At 35.0% G+C, this 22,922-nt stretch overlaps 4 protein-coding genes across 6 annotated transcripts; all 4 read left to right on the top strand.

The window, feature by feature from the left end:
• Positions 1-588: 588 nt before the first annotated feature.
• LOC108207478 (RGS1-HXK1-interacting protein 1) lies at positions 589-8,954 on the top strand. 2 transcript variants are annotated; one of them, XM_064079022.1, is made up of 8 exons: positions 589-891; positions 1,414-1,480; positions 2,273-2,350; positions 3,935-3,987; positions 4,144-4,280; positions 4,376-4,440; positions 8,443-8,505; positions 8,601-8,954. In XM_064079022.1, the coding sequence occupies exons 1-8, from the start codon at positions 700-702 to the stop codon at positions 8,684-8,686; spliced, it is 741 nt and encodes a 246-aa protein (XP_063935092.1). In that variant the 5' UTR covers positions 589-699; the 3' UTR covers positions 8,687-8,954. The 2 variants fall into 2 exon arrangements, with proteins under 2 accessions (XP_063935092.1, XP_017233413.1); XM_017377924.2 differs by having other exon boundaries at positions 625-891; positions 8,443-8,501; positions 8,597-8,954.
• A 909-nt stretch (positions 8,955-9,863) lies between these two features.
• On the top strand, positions 9,864-13,344 carry LOC108204888 (F-box/kelch-repeat protein At3g06240-like). Its single transcript, XM_017374563.2, has 3 exons — positions 9,864-11,375; positions 11,449-11,596; positions 11,699-13,344. Exon 1 carries the CDS (start codon positions 10,032-10,034, stop codon positions 11,265-11,267), a length of 1,236 nt encoding a protein of 411 aa, XP_017230052.1. The 5' UTR covers positions 9,864-10,031; the 3' UTR covers positions 11,268-11,375; positions 11,449-11,596; positions 11,699-13,344.
• A 666-nt stretch (positions 13,345-14,010) lies between these two features.
• LOC108205282 (transcription factor Pur-alpha 1) lies at positions 14,011-17,377 on the top strand. Its single transcript, XM_017375177.2, has 5 exons — positions 14,011-14,375; positions 14,453-14,500; positions 16,250-16,390; positions 16,516-16,758; positions 16,905-17,377. Exons 1-5 carry the CDS (start codon positions 14,106-14,108, stop codon positions 17,055-17,057), a joined length of 855 nt encoding a protein of 284 aa, XP_017230666.1. The 5' UTR covers positions 14,011-14,105; the 3' UTR covers positions 17,058-17,377.
• Positions 17,378-18,488: 1,111 nt separating this feature from the next.
• On the top strand, positions 18,489-20,516 carry LOC108205281 (L-ascorbate oxidase homolog). 2 transcript variants are annotated; one of them, XM_017375176.2, is made up of 2 exons: positions 18,648-18,785; positions 18,893-20,516. In XM_017375176.2, exons 1-2 carry the CDS (start codon positions 18,783-18,785, stop codon positions 20,297-20,299), a joined length of 1,410 nt encoding a protein of 469 aa, XP_017230665.1. In that variant the 5' UTR covers positions 18,648-18,782; the 3' UTR covers positions 20,300-20,516. The 2 variants fall into 2 exon arrangements, with proteins under 2 accessions (XP_017230664.1, XP_017230665.1); XM_017375175.2 differs by having other exon boundaries at positions 18,489-20,516.
• Positions 20,517-22,922: the final 2,406 nt, after the last annotated feature.

Raw genomic sequence — 22,922 nt, 5'->3', positions numbered from 1 at the left:
GGGTGAAGGGGAAGAATAACATTTTTCTAGACAGCAGTAACGAGAATACCAATTCTCGGATGGGCCGGCAAAAAATACCGACTTTATTACGCATTTACAAAATGCGTAATCACACAATTGTTTTACGTCATCATACAGTAACTAAGAAATAAGGTAATATACCTGGTATAGAGCAGGAGCAAGAGATGAGTCTGAGTGAACCCAACTGAGAAAGTGAAAGATGTGAACCCAATTGATAAAAAGAGGCGACAGAGCTCTAGATTGTTTGTACAAATCTGAAACGAGTAGTGTATGTATTAAAGCTGGATACCCAACCCGCCTATGCGTATCCACAGTTACCCAACTTCGAACGGCGTATCCCTTAATCTGGTAAATTAAATTATTAAACAATACCCCATCCACTATTGCGTATCCAGAGTTACCTATTACGCATATGGGGCTTGGGTATTGAAACCGGTATTTTTAACCGGCTGTCCCGAGAATCGGTAATCTTCTTTTTCTTAATTAAAAAATGGTTATTTTTTACATTTTTTCAAAAAAAATTCCCAAATTATTTAAGGTAATGAAAACCGTCACAATTTTCCACCTCATCATTTGCAAAAAAACTTTGGTTCCCCTTTAGTAAATATAAGAAACGGAGGGGCAGCGGTGAATTGAATAGAAAGAAACAGAAAAGAAGAAGAAAAGAAAAGGTGAGAAATGGAGGAATCATCGGCGGCGAAAAGAAACGAAGAAGAAGAAAAAGCGTTGTCTTGGGAATCGCTGTACAAAAAGATCTCCCCCTCATCAGATTCCGATCTCTCTCGCAGCATCATTCAATCAACCGACTCTGCTATCCGCTCCGCTCGTCATTTTCAACACTCCTCTACCAATTTTCTACACTCTCTTCAGGTACTCTTCTTCATCGTTGTTTTTTCAGCTCCAATTTTTGTTTAAAACCTACTCTCTTTAACTCCTGCTAATTCCAATTGTGTCAGGCCAAGTGCATTCAGCATTTAAACTCAACGCATTATTATAGTTTTCAGGTCCAATCTTAGGGTTGCCTGGAGTCATATTGTCATACAGTAATATGCAAATTAGTAGTCACTTTGACTCTTTGCACATATTTTAGAGTGCATAGAAAAGATAACTCCGTAAATTATTCAGACAATTTAACATAAGCAGCGATGCTATGTTTTTTGCGCTTTACAATACGTGCAGAAAGTCTAAGTGAATTATATATTTGTAATTCATTGCTCAACATTGATATAGGAATTACTTTAATTACACGCCTTGATTAATTATGTGCCGTAGGCTTAAATGAATTAATACGAGGCCCTTGTCCTGACATTTTTCTTTCTATTTAACTAACAATCACATTTTGGTCACTCGTACCTTTCTAATGAGTCCATACTACATGTACATGTTTTGCAGGATTTTGTTCCTGAAATCAGAACTCAGTGTAAAACTTATGAAGATGCTTTGGTTAAGAATGTTAAAGGTACTTTTTAATGCTTTGGTACTTGTGCACAGATCGTTCTCTATGAATAAGAACATGAGATAATTGATATGTAGACAGTAGATTGGTGAAAGTGACATGTACTAGCATTTCTATATAGCCTTCCATGATTTATTTAAATCCTTCTCTTCAAGATGCATAAAAAGATTAAGAAATGGTTCATCGCAAAGTATAGAAATCATAACCATCGGCTAAAACATAGATAAGTTCCCAGATTTATCAAATAATTGCAGACTCATCATATTTGAAATCTGATTCATATAGGAGTGGTAACTACTTTCCACATCCTGGATAGTGCCAATCCAATCCTAATAATTTTCCAAATTCCTCTTAAATAAGTATTACCATATATCTAAATTCCTAGTTGATGCTATAAAAAAAAAATTAACTACAAAAACACCTATAAATATGTAGTAGTATAAAAATCTTAAAACTAATTTGCTCACCAGCTTCACACCAAAACCTTTCACTGATGGTATCTATCAACATACTAAGAAAAGAGCATTAGGATCCTTGGTGCTTCATCTATGGGGATATTATTTCATAAAAGGTTTATTCTGAAACTTGAGGGGCCAAAGTTACTGAGTAGAAGACGAATGTTGGCTTATTCAAAACAGTGATCCGCGAGAATTGCTCTTTTGAGTGCTTAATATTTTGGTAATTTTCTGATGAGGTTAACGGGCTAATCTGTAGCTAATCATTTGTCCCCTTCTCCTTGTATATATACTTAATATCTGATTTTTTAAATATTTTTTTTAATCAATTATTTGGCAGATGAGTTGGCCAGTGCTAGAGATCACCCAGTTATGGCTTGTGGAATTGCCGTTACAGCTGGCTTTCTTCTATTGCGTGGTACGGTAAATGTAACTAACGACGTTTACCTTGAATTGGTACACATATGAAACAAATGGAGTTAGACTTGCATGAGGTCTTTATAACCATTGCTGGCAGCAGACTCTTCTTCATTTTTTTAATCTCATCATATTATGATCCTGCTTGCCTGGGCTTAAAGTCATTTTCGACTTTAAGCTGAAAAATATCTGTTTGTGTAATAAGTCAGAAGTCCACTTAAAGTTAGAATTAAGTCAGAAGCTGACTTAAAGTCAGAAGTTAGTTTGAGGTACTTTTTTCAGTGACTTAGTTTTTTAATTATTACTCCCTCCGTCCCCTTTTACTTGTCCCTTTTGAAAAAATAACGCATCTTAAGAAAATGTTAGGTGGATATCTTGTTTTCATACATATCCCTAATAAATGTAATGAATTAGATAGAGTTGTGTGTATATATATGCTAGTCAAACATTGGAAATTGTTACATTTTGAAAAAACATACAAAAAATTGCTTTGAAAAGAGAAGTGGACAAGTAATTTGGGACAAATTTTTTTTTCCAAAAAGGACATGTAAAAAGGGATGGAGGGAGTATTTTTTTTGATAAAAATTACCGGTAAGTTATAGGTATCCATAAATCACTTTTTTTTTTATTATTTATATTTTCAATAACCCATAAGTCATCAATAAGCCAAATTACCCAAACAGACATAATAAACTCCCAGCTTATCACATTAAGTCATGTTAAGTCAAAAGTCACAAGTTTAAGTTCAACCAAACGGCATCTATATGTACTCCTTGCTTATATGAGTACTGCAGTACTGCTTGTGCACATAGTCGCCAAAACGCTCAGTTTTCATAATCTTAAACAAAGTTGAAGTGTGTGAAGCATAGTGATACAAAGACATAGTTTAAGTTTAAAACAATAAATATGACTAATAAGGCCACTATTTTATTTCTTTCATAGCATAGAGGGATTTTAGGATGATTAGTAACTCTGTAACTGTGTGAACTTTAAGACACGTAAAGGGGTTAAACTTATTTTTTTCCTGTATTATACATTTTCTTTTTTCCTTGTTCTATACCTCTATATTGACCCTAAGTCAAATCTGGATTGTCTCTTTATGCAGCCCTCACTTATTACTGAGTGTCTAGTATTCTTCACACGCAGTATGCCCAGTTCAAAGAGTCAATATAACATGGATACATGTCTACATCCCGTAACCACACCTTTTTAGCATTATTAACCGGAATAATCTTAAATCTTCTTTAGTATGATGTCAAAATTTAATTTATCATAAGTGTCTTGGTACATTGGCTGCATACTGGAGTTTGGGGAGCAGTGAAGATAGTGTGACAGACTGGCAGTACTGAGTTACTCATCCATATAATTTTGGACATCTTTTGTATAATCGTTTGTACACAGATCAAGACAATATCGATCAATTAATCATCCAATATTATCCTGATATAGAGGTCATTGTTATTTTTAATTTTAATTGTAAGCAACAGTATTAAATACTTTTTAGAACTTATAATAGCCTTTTGATGTCTAAAAGTTATTCAAGTTATATGTGATTCATTTTTCTTTTTTAATGCCTTTGTTGCAGGCCCTAGAAGATTTTTGTTTAGGAATACATTTGGTCGACTACAAAGTGAGGAGGTATTGCTTTTTACACAGTATAACTAGCTTCCAGTTGCAACAAGAAGCAAGGCTGATAAGATATATCTCTGAAGCTTACTAAAACACTTGTGGTAATACAGACACCATGAAACTTTAAGACTTTAAAAATGTTCACTTTAAAGCTTAAATTTGCAGGCACAGTATGTCAAAGCTGAGAAAAATGTAAAAGCGTTGAACCTCTCTGTTGACTTAATGAAGAAGGAGAGCGCTAAACTGCTTGAAAGAGCTAATTTTGCTGAAACTGAGATGAGTAGTGGCCTTACTGCTTTAAGGTAAATATTGGTTGCAAGCATCCTGAATTTATGTATCATCAACTATCAAGTTTATCTTCATACTATATGCATGACTAACATGTATTTATTTGTAGGGTTTCTGGAACTCAAATCCGACAACTTGCTAAAACAGTTCATAAAGCTGAAGCTGAAGCTGTTGGTATGTTTTATCACTCTCTTGTATTTTTGTGGCTGGCAAGTCAATTTTTCATTCTTTAGATGCGAAATCTAGCCTGTCAGTCTTTGGCAAGACTTCAGTTGTCATTAATCTGTAAACCTTACGGTGGCTTCTTCTACCCTTGTCATTAAATCAACTTTAGTTATGTGATAGATGTGGAAATTATAGAGCTCATGTCCCGTTTGCAGCTAATAAAACCAAAGAAGTTCTAGCTGGTATGATTATTTGTTTTCTGATTGTTTATGCATCTTCATATAGTGGACGATCTGGCATCAAAGATTTGGGCCTATACATTTTTTCATAGATATTAACCCATCTCAAGTAACAATGTATTCAAGGCAGTTAAATCACTTGCCTTAATGGAGGTATCGGATATGTGCGCGCGCGTAGATTGATAACTGGAATAACTGGAAGTTTTCCTTGAATAAATTATTGAGATAATTAATATCACGCTTTTGTTAACATGCTCTTTATACTTTATCGTCCTTGAATTGTCTGGCCATCTTGCAACTTGCATATATTTTCTGGTTGGAGGCTGTTATATGTAGGGCACTCATAAGAAATTTGTTACCAAGTTAAATATGTAGATGAACCGGGAGATCATAAAACTGCCCTGTGTATTTCAAGAGGGCACTAGGGTATGTCTCAGCTAAGGATCGTGATTCGGGTTTAACAGATCTTTATAAATTAGCTGTGAGACTAGGATAGATATTGGAGCTGTTATTACATGTCTGAGCACAGAGAGAGTGAAGACTTCAAAATACATAGATCTGAACCCAAGGAATGTTAGCTAGTGGTTACCTCTCCTCTTTAGGTTACCAGTGAATGTTTCTTTGCCATGGATGCAACAGAAGAAGTCCTAAACCATGTTCAAAGAGCCAATGAGATCGAGGGTAAAAGTCTCAGCGAAGGTGTTTGTGCTCATCTATGTTCTGGTATAACAGACCAGAAAATGGATGGAAGAAAGATGCATAGAACTAGAGAGATAATAAGACACAGAGTAGAGTAAGCATAGTAGATGAAACTCTTGTTTCAAAAAAACAGAAAGTATCATATCTTTTCACAGAATGATTTATCTTACACATTGACTAACTGACTAACTGTAGGACTCAACCAACAATCTTATTAGCTGCAGGAAGGGTATTTTGATGCATGGTGCTTTGTTGATAAGGTATTACATTCGGTGAATTAGTGTTATAAGGGCTGATAGGGCTGAGTCAGCGGACAGACAAGGTCTCAATGATGGAAGGATTTGGGAGACTGTCTGGTTTCCAAGATGGCGAGACGCACTGTATTAAGTTGTTGACATTTTGTTGACCTGTGTACAGTTTGCTTACTTGCAATTTCAAGAAATTTGTCTGTAGATATTCCCTGCCTATGAACTAGGTTTTAACACGGAAAAAGAGCTGATTCAGAATGATGAAAAATGGGCAATCAACAGTTTAATATGTTTTGTATAACCTAATAAGTATATGTGGATTCTGCCGTAGTCATTTGTTCTATGCCCGCTCATATGTTTTACATATATATGATAAAGAGTGATTAATTTTTTGCCAGTTTATTTATATGAATATATGTTGACTTCATTACTCATATATAATTTATATATATGTGTCTTATTTTTGGAAAGACCTATGTTGAATTTTTGAGAATTGTATGTTTGTCATATATATTTCTCTATTACATAAGTTGGATATTGTATATGTTATTTATTAAATCTTTATTCTATAATATAATTAGAAGTGTGATGTGTTTATTACTCCCTCTGTCCCTCTCAATTCTTAACATTGGGGGACGGGGGCGTGGCACGCACTTTAATGCGCTTAAAAAACATAGTTCTATAATTATTTTTTTAAATTTTTTTCCTGAATAAAAATTTAGTGTCTAAATTTTTATTCAGAAAAAGAAAATTTTAAAAAAATAGTTATAGAACTATGTTTTTTAAGCGCATTAAAGTGCGTGTCAAGCAGTGAAAAAAAATGTTAAGAAATGAGTGGACGGAGGGAGTATTAAGTTCTGTTTATAATATACTAGCCTTGAACCCGTGCAAAGCACGGGTGACTATATAATTTTAAAATTTATAGAAATTTTTTGACAACATTTTTGAAATTTATAGAAATATTTGACAAAACTGCAATAGTCATATTATTATTTAATTTAAATAGCTTAATTTTTACCCAATAATTTCACACTTTTAATAAATAAAATTATTTTCCATTTGGTCCATAAAATATATATTGTGACATATAAGTTGGCTATAAAAAGAAGTCAAATTTATGCATATAAACCCAAAGTTCATAATGCTTATATTTTTAATTGCTTATTTTTTTTTTGATTTTTTTTTTTTGACAATGGAGGCTTATATGCCTTACAGATTAGTATATGTTCTAATACTATTCGGATGAGCCATTGTCGAACCCGGGTCTCCGGGGACAAAAGAGGATAAACCCACCACTTGGGCTATCCAATCGTGCTCATTTTTGTTTTAAATTTTAATTTTATAAACATGTAAAAGACCATTGTATATCCAAATATATAAATTAAAAATATTTTTTTACAAATAACTTCTTACTAATAAGTAATAAGTACTTTTTTAAGTTAAAGTAAACAAACTCAATATTTTATCATGATTAATTTCCAGCTAAATTAGTTCAGCATGTGTTAATTTTTTTAAATCAAAATATTTATCAATAAATAACTGTGAACAATTCATTGGTAATTTGCTAATGACAAATATTCGCCCAGAACTTTACATGGTAGTACATCTTTTGAAGTAGACATCTAGCCGTTGAAACTTTTGATGAGATTTTTGTCTGCTTTGAGGACTTGTATTTATTATGAGATGGATCTTTAGTGTTGTAATTTATTTAAAAATAAGAGATAGATTTTAGTCTTATAACTGTTTAAGACTTGTATCTATTAAGAGATAGATTTCTAGTGTGATTTTTTTTTTAGCAAGATAATATAATATAGGAATGACTAAAAAAACATGACCAAACCAAAAAACATGCACAAAAAGTAGGACTACAAATTATACCCATGTTGGCTTATTATAGTATAGATAGTATAGATTCGGTAAGACTTTGGAAGCCCATTAGTTATTATTCTAGAAGTAGTTGATTATAATTGAAATTTTTTTGAAAATAAGGAAGTTGTCTTCTGGATTTGTATTCTGATTAGGACATAGTAAGATTATATTATAAACAAGGGTAGACCCTTGTACTATAAACAGATTATTATAATAATTATTATATATATTCTGTGTGAATATCTCTGTATCAGGTAGGAAATTGTCTGGAAACCCTAATTCTGACCCCACTCCATCAAATAAGTTGGGGGTTTTCATAACTGTAGTCAAGTAAATTCTACCCTTTCGGCGTCTTTCTCTTGGTACATCTGCCTTGATCACTTATTTTCTAAATTTTTGTAAATAACTTCCTGCCAATTTTTGTTGGTTGCTGTTGCAACCTATGCAATTGCTTAGGTTCAAAGTCTCGACTGGCTGAAACTATGCACTTAAATTTACAGCACACATTAAAAAAGCACCAAAAACCTACTCCTTTTCCAATAATGTGCTACCTCAGCCTTAGCCTTGCTGTCTTTGTTTGTCACACTCTCTCTTCTTAAGTGACCACACGTACGTAGTGGACTAGTTTGAGACTAAGACAACTGAGTGGTAATTTTTCCTTTTGAAATTTTAAATATAGTACAAAGTAATCTGTATTTAATCTATATATGTTATGAGCTACCTTGGATCCATGATACAATCTTTTCACAGAAGGTTGATTTGGGTTAAAATCTTGCTAATATTCATGCATCATATCGTGCTCAGTTGTTGAAAATACTTGCGTGTCAGGTTAATTTATGCTCAAATTTAGCCAAGTTTTATTCCTAATTAACCTTCTCCCTTGAAAAATACATGTAAATCTGTACTGATTTGAGGAGCAGGAATTACATTACTAACTCATTTTATAATATATATAGATCTGATGGAATTTCTGCGAGAGCTTCCTGGAAGACAGGCTCTAAAGCTACGTGCCGAGGCAAGTGACTTATGATCATCATATTCATACTTTTTGTTGTATGAGCTTTTCCTGACATATCACGGTTTGTGTTGATACCTAAACCCATTAATCAGGTAGCTTCCATGGCGTCCACACTCCGACAACAACGAAATGCTGTGGACAAAAGGATATTGAAGATCTCAGAACTGGGTGTTCCAGTTTGATACCCACAAGGCCACAACTAAAACGATTCTTGCGAGACTGAATATATTCTCCATTATCCAATGAATGTAGGATGGTGAAAATAAGTGCTGCGATTTTGGTCGGTGGTATGTAACATGGGTATAATATTGTTTTCTTTTTTGGGTTTTAGTAAGATGTCTACTTCTAGATACATCCATCTCGACAAGATGTGTGGAGAGGGCTTCAATACCAGAAACTTACAATCCCCAATTTCTATTATAGAGCTCAAGGCACTTTATGTTCTCATAACATGTTGAGATCTTTCTTTTCCCGCAATTAGATCAAAATTGTACGGCTGAGTCTGAGGTGCAGTTAGGACTGTAGAACAAGCTGCTCTGAACTCTTCATAAACGTGCTTGCTTTTTAATTGAACTGGCCCAGTCTTTTAATCGAAGACAACCCCGTATTGTGTTCAAGCCTGATAGTGTTATTGAATTGGACTAAAACTAAATTAATCTGATAAATGTTTATACAGGTTTTCATTGATAAAAGTTCATATAGGTATTCATTGTGACAAACATCTTAGAGCACGCAACCACGTAGTGTTCCTCAGTAGTACCATTGATTCTGTTATTGATTCTGTTGGAGCAAGTCCAAGAGATGTTCTGTATCATGTTCTAAGTTATATCTTGTCATACGTTATAAAAGTTATATCATGTTCTAAGCTATAATTGAGGATGATGAAAAAGTTTGATCCAACAATGTCTTCCTCAAGCCCTATTTTTAGACACCTCTCTCCTTGCCCTATTCATTCAATATTTTATTATAAATTTTTATGAACACTTTTTCTCTCTCTCTCCACTTTATATTATGCTTTAATTATGAAAGTGAATCTTTAATAATAATATATTAAACATATCACAAGAATAAGACACATTGTTGGTATTCAAGTTAGTAAAATATGTCCTAAGTTAGTAGGACATGATATTTTACATTATATTTAGGGTTTGACACCGTTGGGCTTGTTTTTTAATAACATTAATTATCTTTTAAGAAATTATAAATTTGATCATAATACTCTGACATTTAATTATTTTAAAAAGAAATCTAATGCTTTAAACTTGGAAAAAAGTTGATTTTGTAGTAGAGTAATTTTGGTTAATTATTATTTAACGATATGAAATATTTCATAATTTTAAATGATTTTGAAAAAATTGTTATATAATTTGTTTTAAAAGTTTGGTTAATTTTCCCACCTAGTTTCTAAAGGTAAACTTGTGCTTCACCCGTCTCTCAGGCTTCTCAGTTTTTAAGTGCGTCTCTTCATAAACACCCGCTAGCCCCCATTTGCATATTTTTAAACCCTAATTTTGCCCGAGTTCTTAAATGGATGAAAAACACGAGAAAAAGAGAAAATTCAAGAAGAAGAAAGAGGAGAAAGCAAAAGCTTGGGAAGCGGTGATGAGTAATTTTACGGACGATCTCTGGATCGAGATTTTCCTTCGCCTTCCATTCAAGCCACTACTTCGATTAAAATCGGTCTCAAAATCATGGCTTTCCATCATTTCTAGCCATCGTTTCGCCAAATCTTACCTCGCCAACTCTGCGGAAGATGACGACGAAATTCTCATTGTACATAAAGAATTTGATTACGTTTACGAAGAAGAAGACGGCTCTTTCTCCCTCTTCCGCCTCGATTCGGCTCGCATTTCAAAGAATTTGAATTTTCCTTACTCGCAAGGTGAGTATCAATGCTCTATTGGAGTCACATCTGAACTTGTAGGTACGGATTGTGGAATTGTTTGTGTTGTTGTTAGATTATCGAACTGGCGTGCTGCTAAAAAGAATTTTGATATCTATCTTTGGAATCCTGCAACTAAACACTCTAAACTACTTCCGTCTTATACTACGCGTGATGAACATGGGACAAATGGTACTTACGGTTTTGGTTTCGATCACATTGATTATGATTTTAAACTTGTTAGAATTGTGTCCGATACTGCTGAGGTTTATTCTTCAAACATGAATGTTTGGCGAACAATTGAATCCAAGCCAATTTCTCAATCCAGCAATTTCCATGCGCTTCACGGATTTTTGTTTGCCATACATCATGATAGTATGATGGCTTTTAATTTGAACAAGGAGGTGTTTATTGGTGGAATTAAACTCCCTGTTGTTTCTTTAGATGAAGAAGAGAGTAGTATTGATATCACTGTCTCGAAGGATACTGTTGTTGCCATTACTTGTGTTTTAGAAGAAGGTAAGATTAACTTATGGACATTAGATGATGAGACATGTGTTTGTAGTGGTGGAGTTGAGGCGTCTTGGACTAAAGTGCTCTGTGTTGATATAGGTGTGCCAGATGAATTTTTCTGTGTCCTTTACAGCAATTTTGAGTTTATACTTATTGAAAAGGATGGTGACCGGATTTTGTATAACTGGAACACGAAAGAGACCACAGATGTCGCTGTTCGTCCTTATCTTGAAAGGGGTGAAATTTTTAAATATACAAAGAGCTTGTTTTCACTCGTAGGATCCAAACGTATCATGTGGGCAAATTCATATCGGAACTTGCGATTTTCATCGGACTGGGATGGTGGAAGTGATGCTGGAGATGATTAAGTGTTTGGAGATTATGTTTGAATATGGTTGTCGTTGACATTTTGTCACTGACTTATGCTTTATATTCTAAGACTTTTCGAACTGTGTACTTGATTCCGTATTAATTATGTGAGTGTTGGTGTTTTGTTTGACTACTTACTTGTATTGCAAAATGTATGGCTCATTACATTTTTGATGTTAGCTGCATTTCAACAAGGAAGAGGTGTTTATTTGTGATATCAACTCCCTTCAAGTGCTTTTGATGATTATCAGCAACACTTGGTGTTGATGCCTTTTAATGAGGGTTTGAGAACAACGTGAAATTCTTCCCCACAATAGCTTTTCCAGAGGTTTATTTCATTGTCTCGAAACACATGTTATCTGCTTAAAGCAATTTAAATTTTGTTGTTTTCATGTCGTCAGGTTTCTTAGTTGAAGTTTTTGGTTCGCAGAATTTATAGAAAGATTGTACAACTAGAGACTGACACAATCAGAGACAATGAGGAAGCGCTATCGTTATTTGAGTCATTTTTCTTTAACTACAACATATCAGGTAGTCACCTAACCTATCTAGATCGAAGGTCCATCATTACATATTTTATCTTTTTCGAATTTTCAGCTTTGTGAGAATGATCTCAGTGACAGTTTACCTCTTGATGCCTTGTGTCCATTCATCGATGAAATATAAAACAGAGAAAAGCAGCGAAAGCGGGTCGCTAGAAAGGTGAGAACAGTATAAGGGGAGGGGGAAATTACCATTCCCTCCTCTTCGAAAGGCCAATATGCTTATAATAGCGATAATCCTGAGCCAATAGAAAGGACTGTCCTCTATGAATATTTCATCAGAATTAGACTAGCTAGTGACATTACTTTGCATAATAGTAGTATGATTGTGTTTGTATTACTTTATTACACTTTAATATCAGACTATGCAATGTCTGGATGGTATTAGTGGAATCTGCGAGTAGTAAACAAGGATGATTCTCTTTTAGAGTTGTATTCTGATTAGGACATAAAAAAGGATGGATACTTGTAATCTAAACAGATTATTATTATAATTATTATATATATTCTGTGTGAATATCTCTGTATTAGGTAGGCAATTGTGTGAAAACCCTAATTCTGACCCCACTCCATCAATTAAGTTGGGGGTTTTCGTAAATTTAGTCAAATAAATTCTACCCTTTTGGCGTCTTTCTGTAATTCTGTTGTTGCCAATCTTTGTTGGTTGCCGTTGCAACCTATGCAATTGCTTAGGTTCAAAGTCTCGACTGGCTGAAACTTTGCACTTAAATTTACAGCACACATTAAAAAAGCACCTCAAATCTACTCCTTTTCCAACTATGTGCTACCTCAGCCTTAGCTTTATTGTCTTTGTTTGTCACACTCTCTCTTATGTGACCACACTTGCATAGGCGGACTAGTTTGAGATAAGACAAGTGAGTGGTGATTTTCCCCTTTAAAATTTTAAATTATAGTACAAAGTATTCTACATTTAATCTATTATGTTATGAGCTACCTTGAATTTTTGATACAATCTTTTCACAGAAGGTTGATTTAGGTTGAAATCTTGCTAATATTCATGCATCATGTCGGTGCTCAGTTGTTGAAAATACTGGTGTTTAAGGTTAATTTATTCTCCCTTGAAAAATACTATCCTATGTAAATCTCTACTGATTTGAGGAGCAGAAAGTACATTACTAACTCATTTTATGATATCTATGGATCTGATGGATTTCCTGCGAGAGCTTCCCGGAAGACAGGCTCTAAAGCTACGATGCAAGTAACTTGTGATCATCAAATTCATACTTTCTGTTGTATGAGCTTTCCTGATACTATCATGGTTTGTGTTGGTACCTAAACCCATTAATCAGGTAGCTTCCATGGTGTCCACACTCCGACAGCAAAGAAATGCCGTGGACAAAAGGATATTGAAGATCTCAGAACTGGGTGTTCCAGTTTGATACCCACGACTAAAACGATTCGCTGAGACTGAATGTATTCACGCTGAGACTGAATGTATACTAAATTCGATTGTTTAGTACTTGTATTTCACGGAACCTTTTTATTTATAACATGATTTCTTTATTATAATTAAAACAGATTTGAACGTTCTAACCGAATCATATATTTCGTACGTCAATTCATTGACAAACTTAATTATCAGAATTTTATTTAACATGCTCATTAAAAATATATTCACATAAATATATTTATTAATTATATATTAAATATATTAAATACATATCAGTCTAACCTAATGTATTATTAAAATAAATTTAAGTATAAAAAGACTTATAATACTCCTCTATCCCCTCATTTCTTTAATTTTTTTGCACTGCTCGACACGCATTTTAAAGCGCATATAAAATGTAATTTTATAATTTTTTTAAAATTTTCCTTTTATGTACAAAAATTTACACATCGAATTTTTATTTAGAAGAAAAAACAGTTAAATATAATTTAACAAAATATATTTTACTAGAGCATTAGAATGCATACCGATCTCTCACCCCAAACGTAAACAAATGAAGGGAACGGAGAATAATAAAATTAGGCGTTGGGGCTTCACACGTGCAATTAACGTTAGAAGTAAAAGTGAGAAAAGCGGGTTATTGTGAGAGAAGTGGAGTTGAAAGCAGATGAGATGGAGACGTAAAAATACTGGAGTTACCCGGTTTCAGCATTTTAACTGACTCGTACACTTTCCTAAACAAGCTAAAAACTCGGTAACTAAACAGTCCTATAGCAGTAAGATTATTTTATACATGTATAATACAACCCGATCCAGATAAAAAAAACCAGTGCTTCCTCCTTGAGCCGGGTCAATTCAATTCCACTCCACTCCGATCTTGAATCATGATGGAAGCCAATTCCGGCGGCGGCGGCGGCGGGAATGACGTAGAGCTACTCTGCAAGACTTTACAAGTGGAGCACAAGCTCTTCTACTTTGATCTCAAGGAGAATCCGCGTGGTCGCTATCTTAAAATCTCCGAGAAAACCTCCGCTACGAGGTCGACTATTATTCTTCCTTTGAACGGCATCTCATTCTTTCTTGATCTCTTTAATTACTATGTCGATTCGGATCAACACGATGCTTGTAGCAAAGAGCTTCAGCTTGATACTAAGGTACGTACCTCTTCTTTTTTACTTTTAAGTTGTAATTATCTTCTCTCGACGTTTGTGAATTAATTGCGGCTTTTCAGGTGTTTTACTTCGATATTGGGGAGAATCGGAGGGGGCGCTTTTTGAAGGTCAACTATCCCTCTCTTTATCTCAACTCCGTTATCGTTTATTTTACTGCACATTTTAATTATGGAATTTGAAGTTATAATGATCAGCGAAATACTCGATTAACAAGACCTAAACACACGAGAACAAAGTGTTGATGTGGAAAAGGTTGTTACAAAGCGGTTGAAATGCTAGGTTAATGGTTTAGTTGGTAATTGAAGCGGTTGCTCCTTTTATTTTCTGGAAATGATTAATATATTCTGTTCAACATGCCTTCAGATTCGAAAATAATACTTTAATTATAAGAATCTTTCAGTCATTCTTCCTGTACATGATAGTTTGTTTTTCTTCTTGATGAAAAGCGGCCAAGTCAAAATGTATTTTCAATAACTTGTTATGATAAAGAGGTTCAGTTTACTAGGTGCCGAACCATTTGTAGATTCGTACTCAAATGCCACAAACAGACTGGTCTGTTTCTCATGCTTGCTTCATCTGAAGTGCTTCTTCACATTGCCCCCTCTAGTTCAAATGCAGAGATCCAGGACATTTTCAATCAATGCTGCATAATGGTGGAGGAACAAGTTGTGCGCTGTTCGGCTTTATACCTAGGATAATGCCATATTTCATATGTAAATACTAAATTCTTAGAAATTATTTTCCATTGATTGAGTTACCATTCCTGCAAAAAAAATATTAGTGGAACCTTGCACCAGTTAACAAGGGCTAGCTAAAGATTAAACTCTGCATATGATCAGATACCTCAGTCCTACCCAAAACCCTAGTCTCTTTCTTGAACCCCCGATCGATCTCTCTCCTGGTCTTATTACCAAGTAATCTTTACCCATTTTCTTCTGTCTTTTGTACATGATCATTTTGGATAAAATAGCTTAATATTGTTACTGTCTCTTCGACAATGGATCTTTAATCACTCCATTTAGAGTAATTTCAACCTGTTGTATTGGCCTAAGCTTTAAAGGAAAATACCCTTCCTGAGATCTTGTGTACTCTTCCTTTTTGCTTTCAGTGCCTTTTAAAATTCTTTGGTTAGTTTTTCCTCTGGAGTTATCATGTGTTGCTTATCTATGTATATTCTACAATACTGAGAGTACCAATATTAGGGATGTAAAGTGAATTTCTAAACCAGTAAATATAGAATTAGAAAAAGAATGTAATCTGGCATTGGGAAGTATTCTTATGATAGCATTAAGTACTGCAGTGAAAAAACACAATATGACCAGCCGTGCAGATCAGACCTGAAAAGGCAGCATATCGATATGGATACTCTAGTTCTGCTGTGACCTAAACTAGTCAGAGATATGATGATAATTACCGGGTGTTTCCATTAAGCTTCTGTGCATTAATGTTTCCTTTATAGACAATGAATCTCATACCCTGGGGGCATCTATTGAGGCAACATTCTATCTCTGTTCCAACTGCTGTTGCAGACTTTGCTAAACAGACGAATAAGGCCATATTGTGTTGGACCATGCTTGATGGATGCAACTTTTATCATATAGTCTTGTTCTTAATAATAATAAAAAAAAAAACTCCACTTGGGTTGCTCTTTGAATTGATTTCTTCTCCCTGCTCATGTTTTTTGTTTGAACCTCTGTTATAGTATTAATAATTTTAAATTTATGAGTATTAATAATTTTAAATATTTTTTTCTTTTCGCTCTTCATTTTCTTATTTTTTTATTAAGGATTTTTAAATGACAAATATATTCAAGTGTCTTGTGCATATTTTTTACCTCTCAAAAATTTTGGTTGCAGGTATCTGAAGCATCTGTCAGCAGAAACCGGAGTACTATTATAGTTCCAGCAGGAAGTACAGGTGATGAAGGTTGGGTAGCATTCAGGAATATCTTGGGAGAGATACATGAGGCTTCCAGGCTTTTCCTCATGTCCAAGCAGGTTGTACATCAATCTAAATTTAGTGCATATGTTTTGCTCCTGCCTTATTTCTGTCTTCTTGTAAGAGATTACCTCATTAGCTTCTTATTCCGTTTCTTATCCTATTTATGTTGTTAACAAAACAGGAGAGTTCTGAGCCATCAGAGCGGTTAGTTGGGCTGTCAGATGATGTCGGGGTGGGATTTATATCTGGCCACAGTTCTCAAGCGGTCTCGGCGTCTGAGTTGAATGCAGAAAAGTCAATTGATCTGCGCTCAGCAGATGAAACTGGTAACATGGGAACCTCTAAAGTTATCAGAGTTGATCAGAAGAGGTTCTTTTTTGATCTGGGGAACAACAACCGAGGGCACTTTTTAAGAATCTCCGAGGTACATACTACAGAGTTCTGGAATACATTACAAGCTATAACTGAAAGGATCTCTGTTGTATTCCCTCCTTTCTTTACTCTATAGACTTAAGAAAATAAATAGAATAAAAAACAAATAAATAAGCCTTGGTGTCCGCAAAACTGCAGGTTGCAGGCTCAGATCGATCTTCCATTATTCTCCCACTTTCAGGGCTGAAACAATTTCATGAAATGGTGGGTCACTTCGTTGAGATTACCAAAGATCGAATTGAAGGATTGACTGGTGCAAATGTTAGAACAGTGGATCCGCCTCAAAGATAAATGCCAGGTGACATATGGTTTTCTTTGAGTGAAGAATTATATTAAATATTTATTGCTTTCGAGCAGTATGTAGCAGATGGATCATTTAGGGGGCGGGTGTCATTGTGAACACATTTTCATGGCGATTTCTGTTTTGTTTTCCATTTTAGTTTGAATAATAGTATCTCCAGTTAACAAAGCATATTTGGAGTTGCATGTCCAGCTTAATTTCGAACGAAGAAAGGAAAAATAAGCAAAATGTTGTGTATTTATTACTGTTAAATGAAATGCTACGTATTTACTACCGTTAAATGAAATGCTACGACCTTTGTTTTGGTTCACTTGCTTGTATCATGTACTTCTTGTTCACAGGGCTGAAAGAGTTTTTGCACTTTCATAATGGGTATCAGTCACACAGTTGTGAATTGTGATTATCTGAACTGAATCTAATTTGTTCTGCAATTTAGTTCTGTTGGAAATAGGAAAGCTAAGATAGCAGATCCAGTGTCTTTGGCAGGAGCATAATCAGGTTTAGTAGGGTGGTTTTTGTCAGTTTGGGGGTCATTATAAGATTGTTAATTTATCTGTATTAATTTTTAGAAACTCAAAATGTTCTGTATTTAAGTAAGAAATTCAGTTTAATATTCTGTGTCCAGAAATTTGTTTCCTTGAAGAGAAAAACATGGCAGCTGTTGCTATCCGGATCCGACCCCTTAGGTTTTTTTGTTTACGATAACTCTTGAATATAATTTTTTTTTTTTATCATGTGATGCTCATAATCTTGAAATCAACCATAGAAGTAGAACTGCGTAGGGGTACTAGTATCTAGGTCTTGCATTAGTTTATGTCTGTTATTTTGCGTAGTATGCCTCTAGCTTGGTGTTTTCTCGGATGTTCTTACACAGCTGTTGAGTCCTATATTTTCCCATGCAGATAGGCTGGCAGTGTTTAGGTGATTTCTTTTGGCTGGGGTGGTACTCAATCCACTGTGTGTAAGAAATACCGAGATCCTAATATCATATCTTTGCTTATCAAAATGAAAAAAAACCCATAGAAGTAGAATAATGTCGAATTTCACCATAAAAATATTAGGCTGCTACATTATAGGTAAATATCATTTGCATAACATATATATTGTTACATGCTTTAATATAATAAAAATAAAAATGAATCTGTTACATAAGAGTTGTAATTTGATTGCATGAATGTAATTTTGTTTCTTGACGGACACTAATGACCTCTCCCTTTAATTGAGTTGCACCATCAAATATTACATAGATACAGAAGAAGAACACGAAAGAAAGTTGATAAGTAGATAGATACTCCTTAATAAGTGGGGGGTCTCTGAAGTTGGAGGAAGGCATTAGGCATGGCTATAAACTAGGAGGAGCCACAAATATAGACATTATTATTTCCTATAAAAAGGTGTAGCTGCATCTACAAGATGAAAACTTGTCGCCCCCAACTTCTTGTTAATTCTTATGCTAACTCAGCGGCGAGTTAGTCCCTTCATTCTGCATACATAGTTTTTAAAACCAAAGATATTGAGGCTTGTATATCGGTAATTAGCAGTATTAGTAGTCGCGAGCATGGGAAGATCTCCGCTGGTCACAGCAGCAAAGTTGTTGCTGTGGCTATGTAGTGCAGGGGTTGTTTTCGGTGAAGACCCTTATATTTTTATGGATTGGGATGTCAAGTATGGCACCATGGCTTTATTGGGTGTTCCGCAACAAGTTATTCTAATCAATGGTCAGTTCCCTGGTCCTAAAATTAACTGCACTTCCAATAATAACCTTGTTATCAACGTCTTCAACCATATAGATGAGCCTCTTCTTTTTACATTTGCTGGCGTTCAGCACAGAAAGAACTCGTGGCAGGATGGTATGCCGGGTACGATGTGCCCCATTTTGCCGGGCACAAACTTCACCTACAAAATGCAGGTGAAGGATCAAATAGGAAGCTACGTCTACTTCCCCACCACCGGCATGCTCAGGGCTTCAGGGGGAATCGGTCCCCTGAGTATTCAGAGCCGTGAGCTTATACCGGTTCCTTTTGATAAACCTGCCCAAGAGTTCGATGTAATTGCTGGGGATTGGTATAATAGGGGACACAAGGCCCTTAAGACAATCTTGGATGCAGGACGGTCTGTGGGGAAGCCTGATGGAATCCAGATCAACGGAAAATCTGCTAGACCTGGTGAGCCTGCGGAGCCTATGTTCACAATGGAAACAGGGAAAACATACAGATACAGAATGTGCAACGTGGGGATGAGAACCTCTCTTAATTTCCGGTTCCAGGAACATTCCATGAAGCTTGTCGAAATTGAGGGCTCTCACACTGTGCAAAACATGTACGATAGCCTCGACATCCATGTCGGGCAATGTATGTCCGTCCTGATAACCGCTGACAAGACGCCGAAAGATTATTACCTAATCGTTTCCTCCCGTTTCATAAAGCAAACCATGACCACCGTTGCCATCGTCCGTTACGCCAATGGCAACGGACCGCCCTCCCCAGAGATGCCACCAGGGCCAGAAGAGACGAAAGTCGGAATCAGCCTGTCTATGAACCAATTCCGCTCTTTCAGATGGAACCTCACAGCCAGCGCGGCCCGTCCTAATCCGCAAGGCTCATACCATTACGGAGGAATCAACATTACCCGCACCATCAAGCTTGTCAACAGCAGGGGAAATGTCAATGGGAAGCTCCGCTTCGGCCTCAACGGTGTCTCCCACATCGACAAGGAAACTCCAGTGAAACTTGCAGAGTACTTTGGCAAAGCAGACTCTGTTTTCAAATACGATACAATCAAAGATGAACCTCCACAAGACAACAAGCCCTTGATCATAGAAACAAACGTTGTCAACGCCACATACCGTAACTTCATTGAAATCATATTCGAGAATCACGAGAAAACAATCCAAGGATACCACTTAGACGGGTTCTCATTCTTCGCGGTTGGAATGGAAAGGGGGGAATGGTCACCCGATAAGCGGAGGTTCTACAATTTAATAGATGCCGTGAGCCGGCACACGATCCACGTGTTCCCGAACTCATGGTCAGCAGTGATGACAACTCTCGACAATGCCGGAATGTGGAACTTACGGTCCGACATGTGGGAGAGATTCTACTTAGGACAGCAACTATACTTCAGTGTTCTGTCACCAGAGCGGTCACTCAAGGATGAGTATAACATTCCGGACAATGCCATCAAGTGTGGCATTGTCAAGGACTTGCCTTCGCCAGCTCCTTACGTTATTTAAACTACTCGGATTAGATTTTCTTCAGGTAATTAACTACAAGTACGTGTACAGCCTGACTCAGATTAGATTTATAAGAAGGTGTTTGTGAAATAGCGCTGAGGAACTTGTGATATAGAGATCTTTTGTTTTTTTTTTAGTTTGTTAGGGGCATGTCTTACTTTAGAAGATTTGTTTGTAAAAGTATTTATAAACGAAGTAATTTAGTCCTTTTTCTTCATCCGCATGGTCTCGTAAATAATTTGTTACTCCCTCCGTTCCCCTCAATTCTTAACATTGGGGGACGGGAGCGTGGCACGCACTTTGATGCTTCTATAAAATATAGTTCCATAATTTTTTTTTTAAAAAAATTCTTTTCCGAATAAAAGTTCGATGTTTAAATTTTAATTCATAAAAAGAAAATTTTAGAAAAAAAAGTTATAGAACTATGTTTTATAGGCGCATTAAAGTGTGTGTCAAATAGTGAAAAGAAAATGTTAAGAAATGAAAGGGATAGAAGGAGTATTACATAAGTTACTATAGTTAAGTGTAACTTTCTAAAAGTTTATGTTAATATAACTTTCCAAAAGTGTATGTCAGCATGAGAAAATAGTTAAGGGAATTTGTTTCGATGCAATTAAACTTCTAATGCAAAACACAGGGACAAGGGACAATAGTATATGACGCTGAAAATCCACATCTCAACTTGTATTATTAATCAAAACCGTTATCAATATACAATCAATCAAATTTGGATACTCAAACATCCGCTCGCGAGCGATACTTAAATCTACACCGTGAGCACATATAACAAATAATATATGATCATATCAAACTTAGCAAAATCAGAATCTAATTCTGAAAACCTAACTACAATTAGAATCTAATTCTGAAATCTAACTTGAATCGGAATCTAATTCGTACTGCTTTAGTATCCAACAATTTTCCCATATTTTGTGACTAAGACATGCCTTTTATAATAATTGTCTATACATGCGTTATCGATATATGTTTCGGATCACTCAAACTCATACTTCTGTTGTAATGAGTTAGTACCTAACACCAAGAATATCACGAAGAATAGGATGGAGAATGATGAAAAGTGTAGCTGATCCTTGAAAAAAGAGGAGAAAATGTTCAAGCTATTCTTGATACAAGAGTCCTACGCATCATGTTTATAGGGGTTAAAACTATCACGAAATTCTTTGAAAACAAATAATGTAGATGTATTAGGTTTTATCTGGTCATGTGGCCTCAGCTCCATTGAACCGTGTAAGTCACGTCAAAAAGCCATAACTTGCATGGCCCAAGTATATGTGAATGTGACTTCAAAGGTTGACCGGAAACGAATCTGAGAATGGATAACGATTTAGTGAGAGAAGATAAGATCTCGAAAGAGAGGAAATAGAGATAAAATATTGAATATATAAAATTTGTTGAAATTTTAAGAAATTTTATAATTACTGAATACTGTGTTGAATATAATATTTTTGTCGTACAACATTTGCAGTCGAATACGATCTAAAATATAAATATAATTTTAAACTAGAACACATATTACCTGAAAAATGGTGATCATTAATGGCGAGGAAGAATATATTATACATGATGTAATAATTAACAGTAAATTTTGGAATAATTTTTTGAGGTCCTTAACATTTTCCTTAACAGAATGGCTAATTTATCCAATACACCGGATAAGTCATAATTAACATCATTAAGTATTCTTTAATTTGATTATCAATGTATTTATGTAAAATCATTCAAAATTTAATTAATTATATATTTTCTTTTGATTTATCTTTCAGAATTTATATTTATAATAAAATATTATTTTATTTCAAAAAAATGTTAGAGAATATAGAATAAATTTTTGTCAAATTTATATGACAAATTTTAATTGATTTCATCTCACAAATAATAACGAGGGCCCTGCATGCACACTAATTTTCTAACTAAACCTACGGGGGTGTATTGGATTGGGATTTTAATGGATTATTTTTTGTCCATGGATTTTAATGGATTGCATGTGATTTTAATTTTGTGCGGATTCTTGATAAAATGTCGCAGAGTTGATAGGATTTAAGTACAATACTTCAAAATCCCATTGATTTTGGTGGGATTTCAAAAAACTTAAAATACACTGAATAATGCCACAAAATCCATCATTTTATGAAATCCAAAAAAAATCCATCAGCACTTGAATACCATCGGATTTTAAAGTATAATTTAAATCCCAATTGAATACCATCAGATATTGTAGCATAATTTAAAATCTCAATTGAATACCTCAAGATTTTAATAGATTTCAAACATTCTCAATCGAATACCCTCGGTCTTTGGATTTCATGAATGAAAAAAATACTTTAAAATCTCATTCCACTACACCGCTCTTAGTTTTCTAACTAAAATTAGCCAATTTGACTAAGGGCTCATTTGTTAACCCCTGAACGAGCCTAAAGTAGCTGAACCATGAACCATTCCTGGTTCATATCATTTGTTTGAGTTTTGTAAGTCTCTGGACGAGACCTAATATCTGCTGGACGACATGGCCAATAAAATGTATCCGAATGGTTAAGAAAGTACTGCATACCTGTACCAGTTCCTTTTGCTATAAGTTCACGTTGGTTTTTATGTATTTTAAAAT

Source organism: Daucus carota, chromosome 1 (assembly GCF_001625215.2).
Source record: "Daucus carota subsp. sativus chromosome 1, DH1 v3.0, whole genome shotgun sequence".
Classification (NCBI taxonomy): Eukaryota; Viridiplantae; Streptophyta; class Magnoliopsida; order Apiales; family Apiaceae; genus Daucus; species Daucus carota.
Note: the sequence above shows the minus strand (reverse complement) of the source record. Positions and strands in the feature narration are given on the sequence as shown.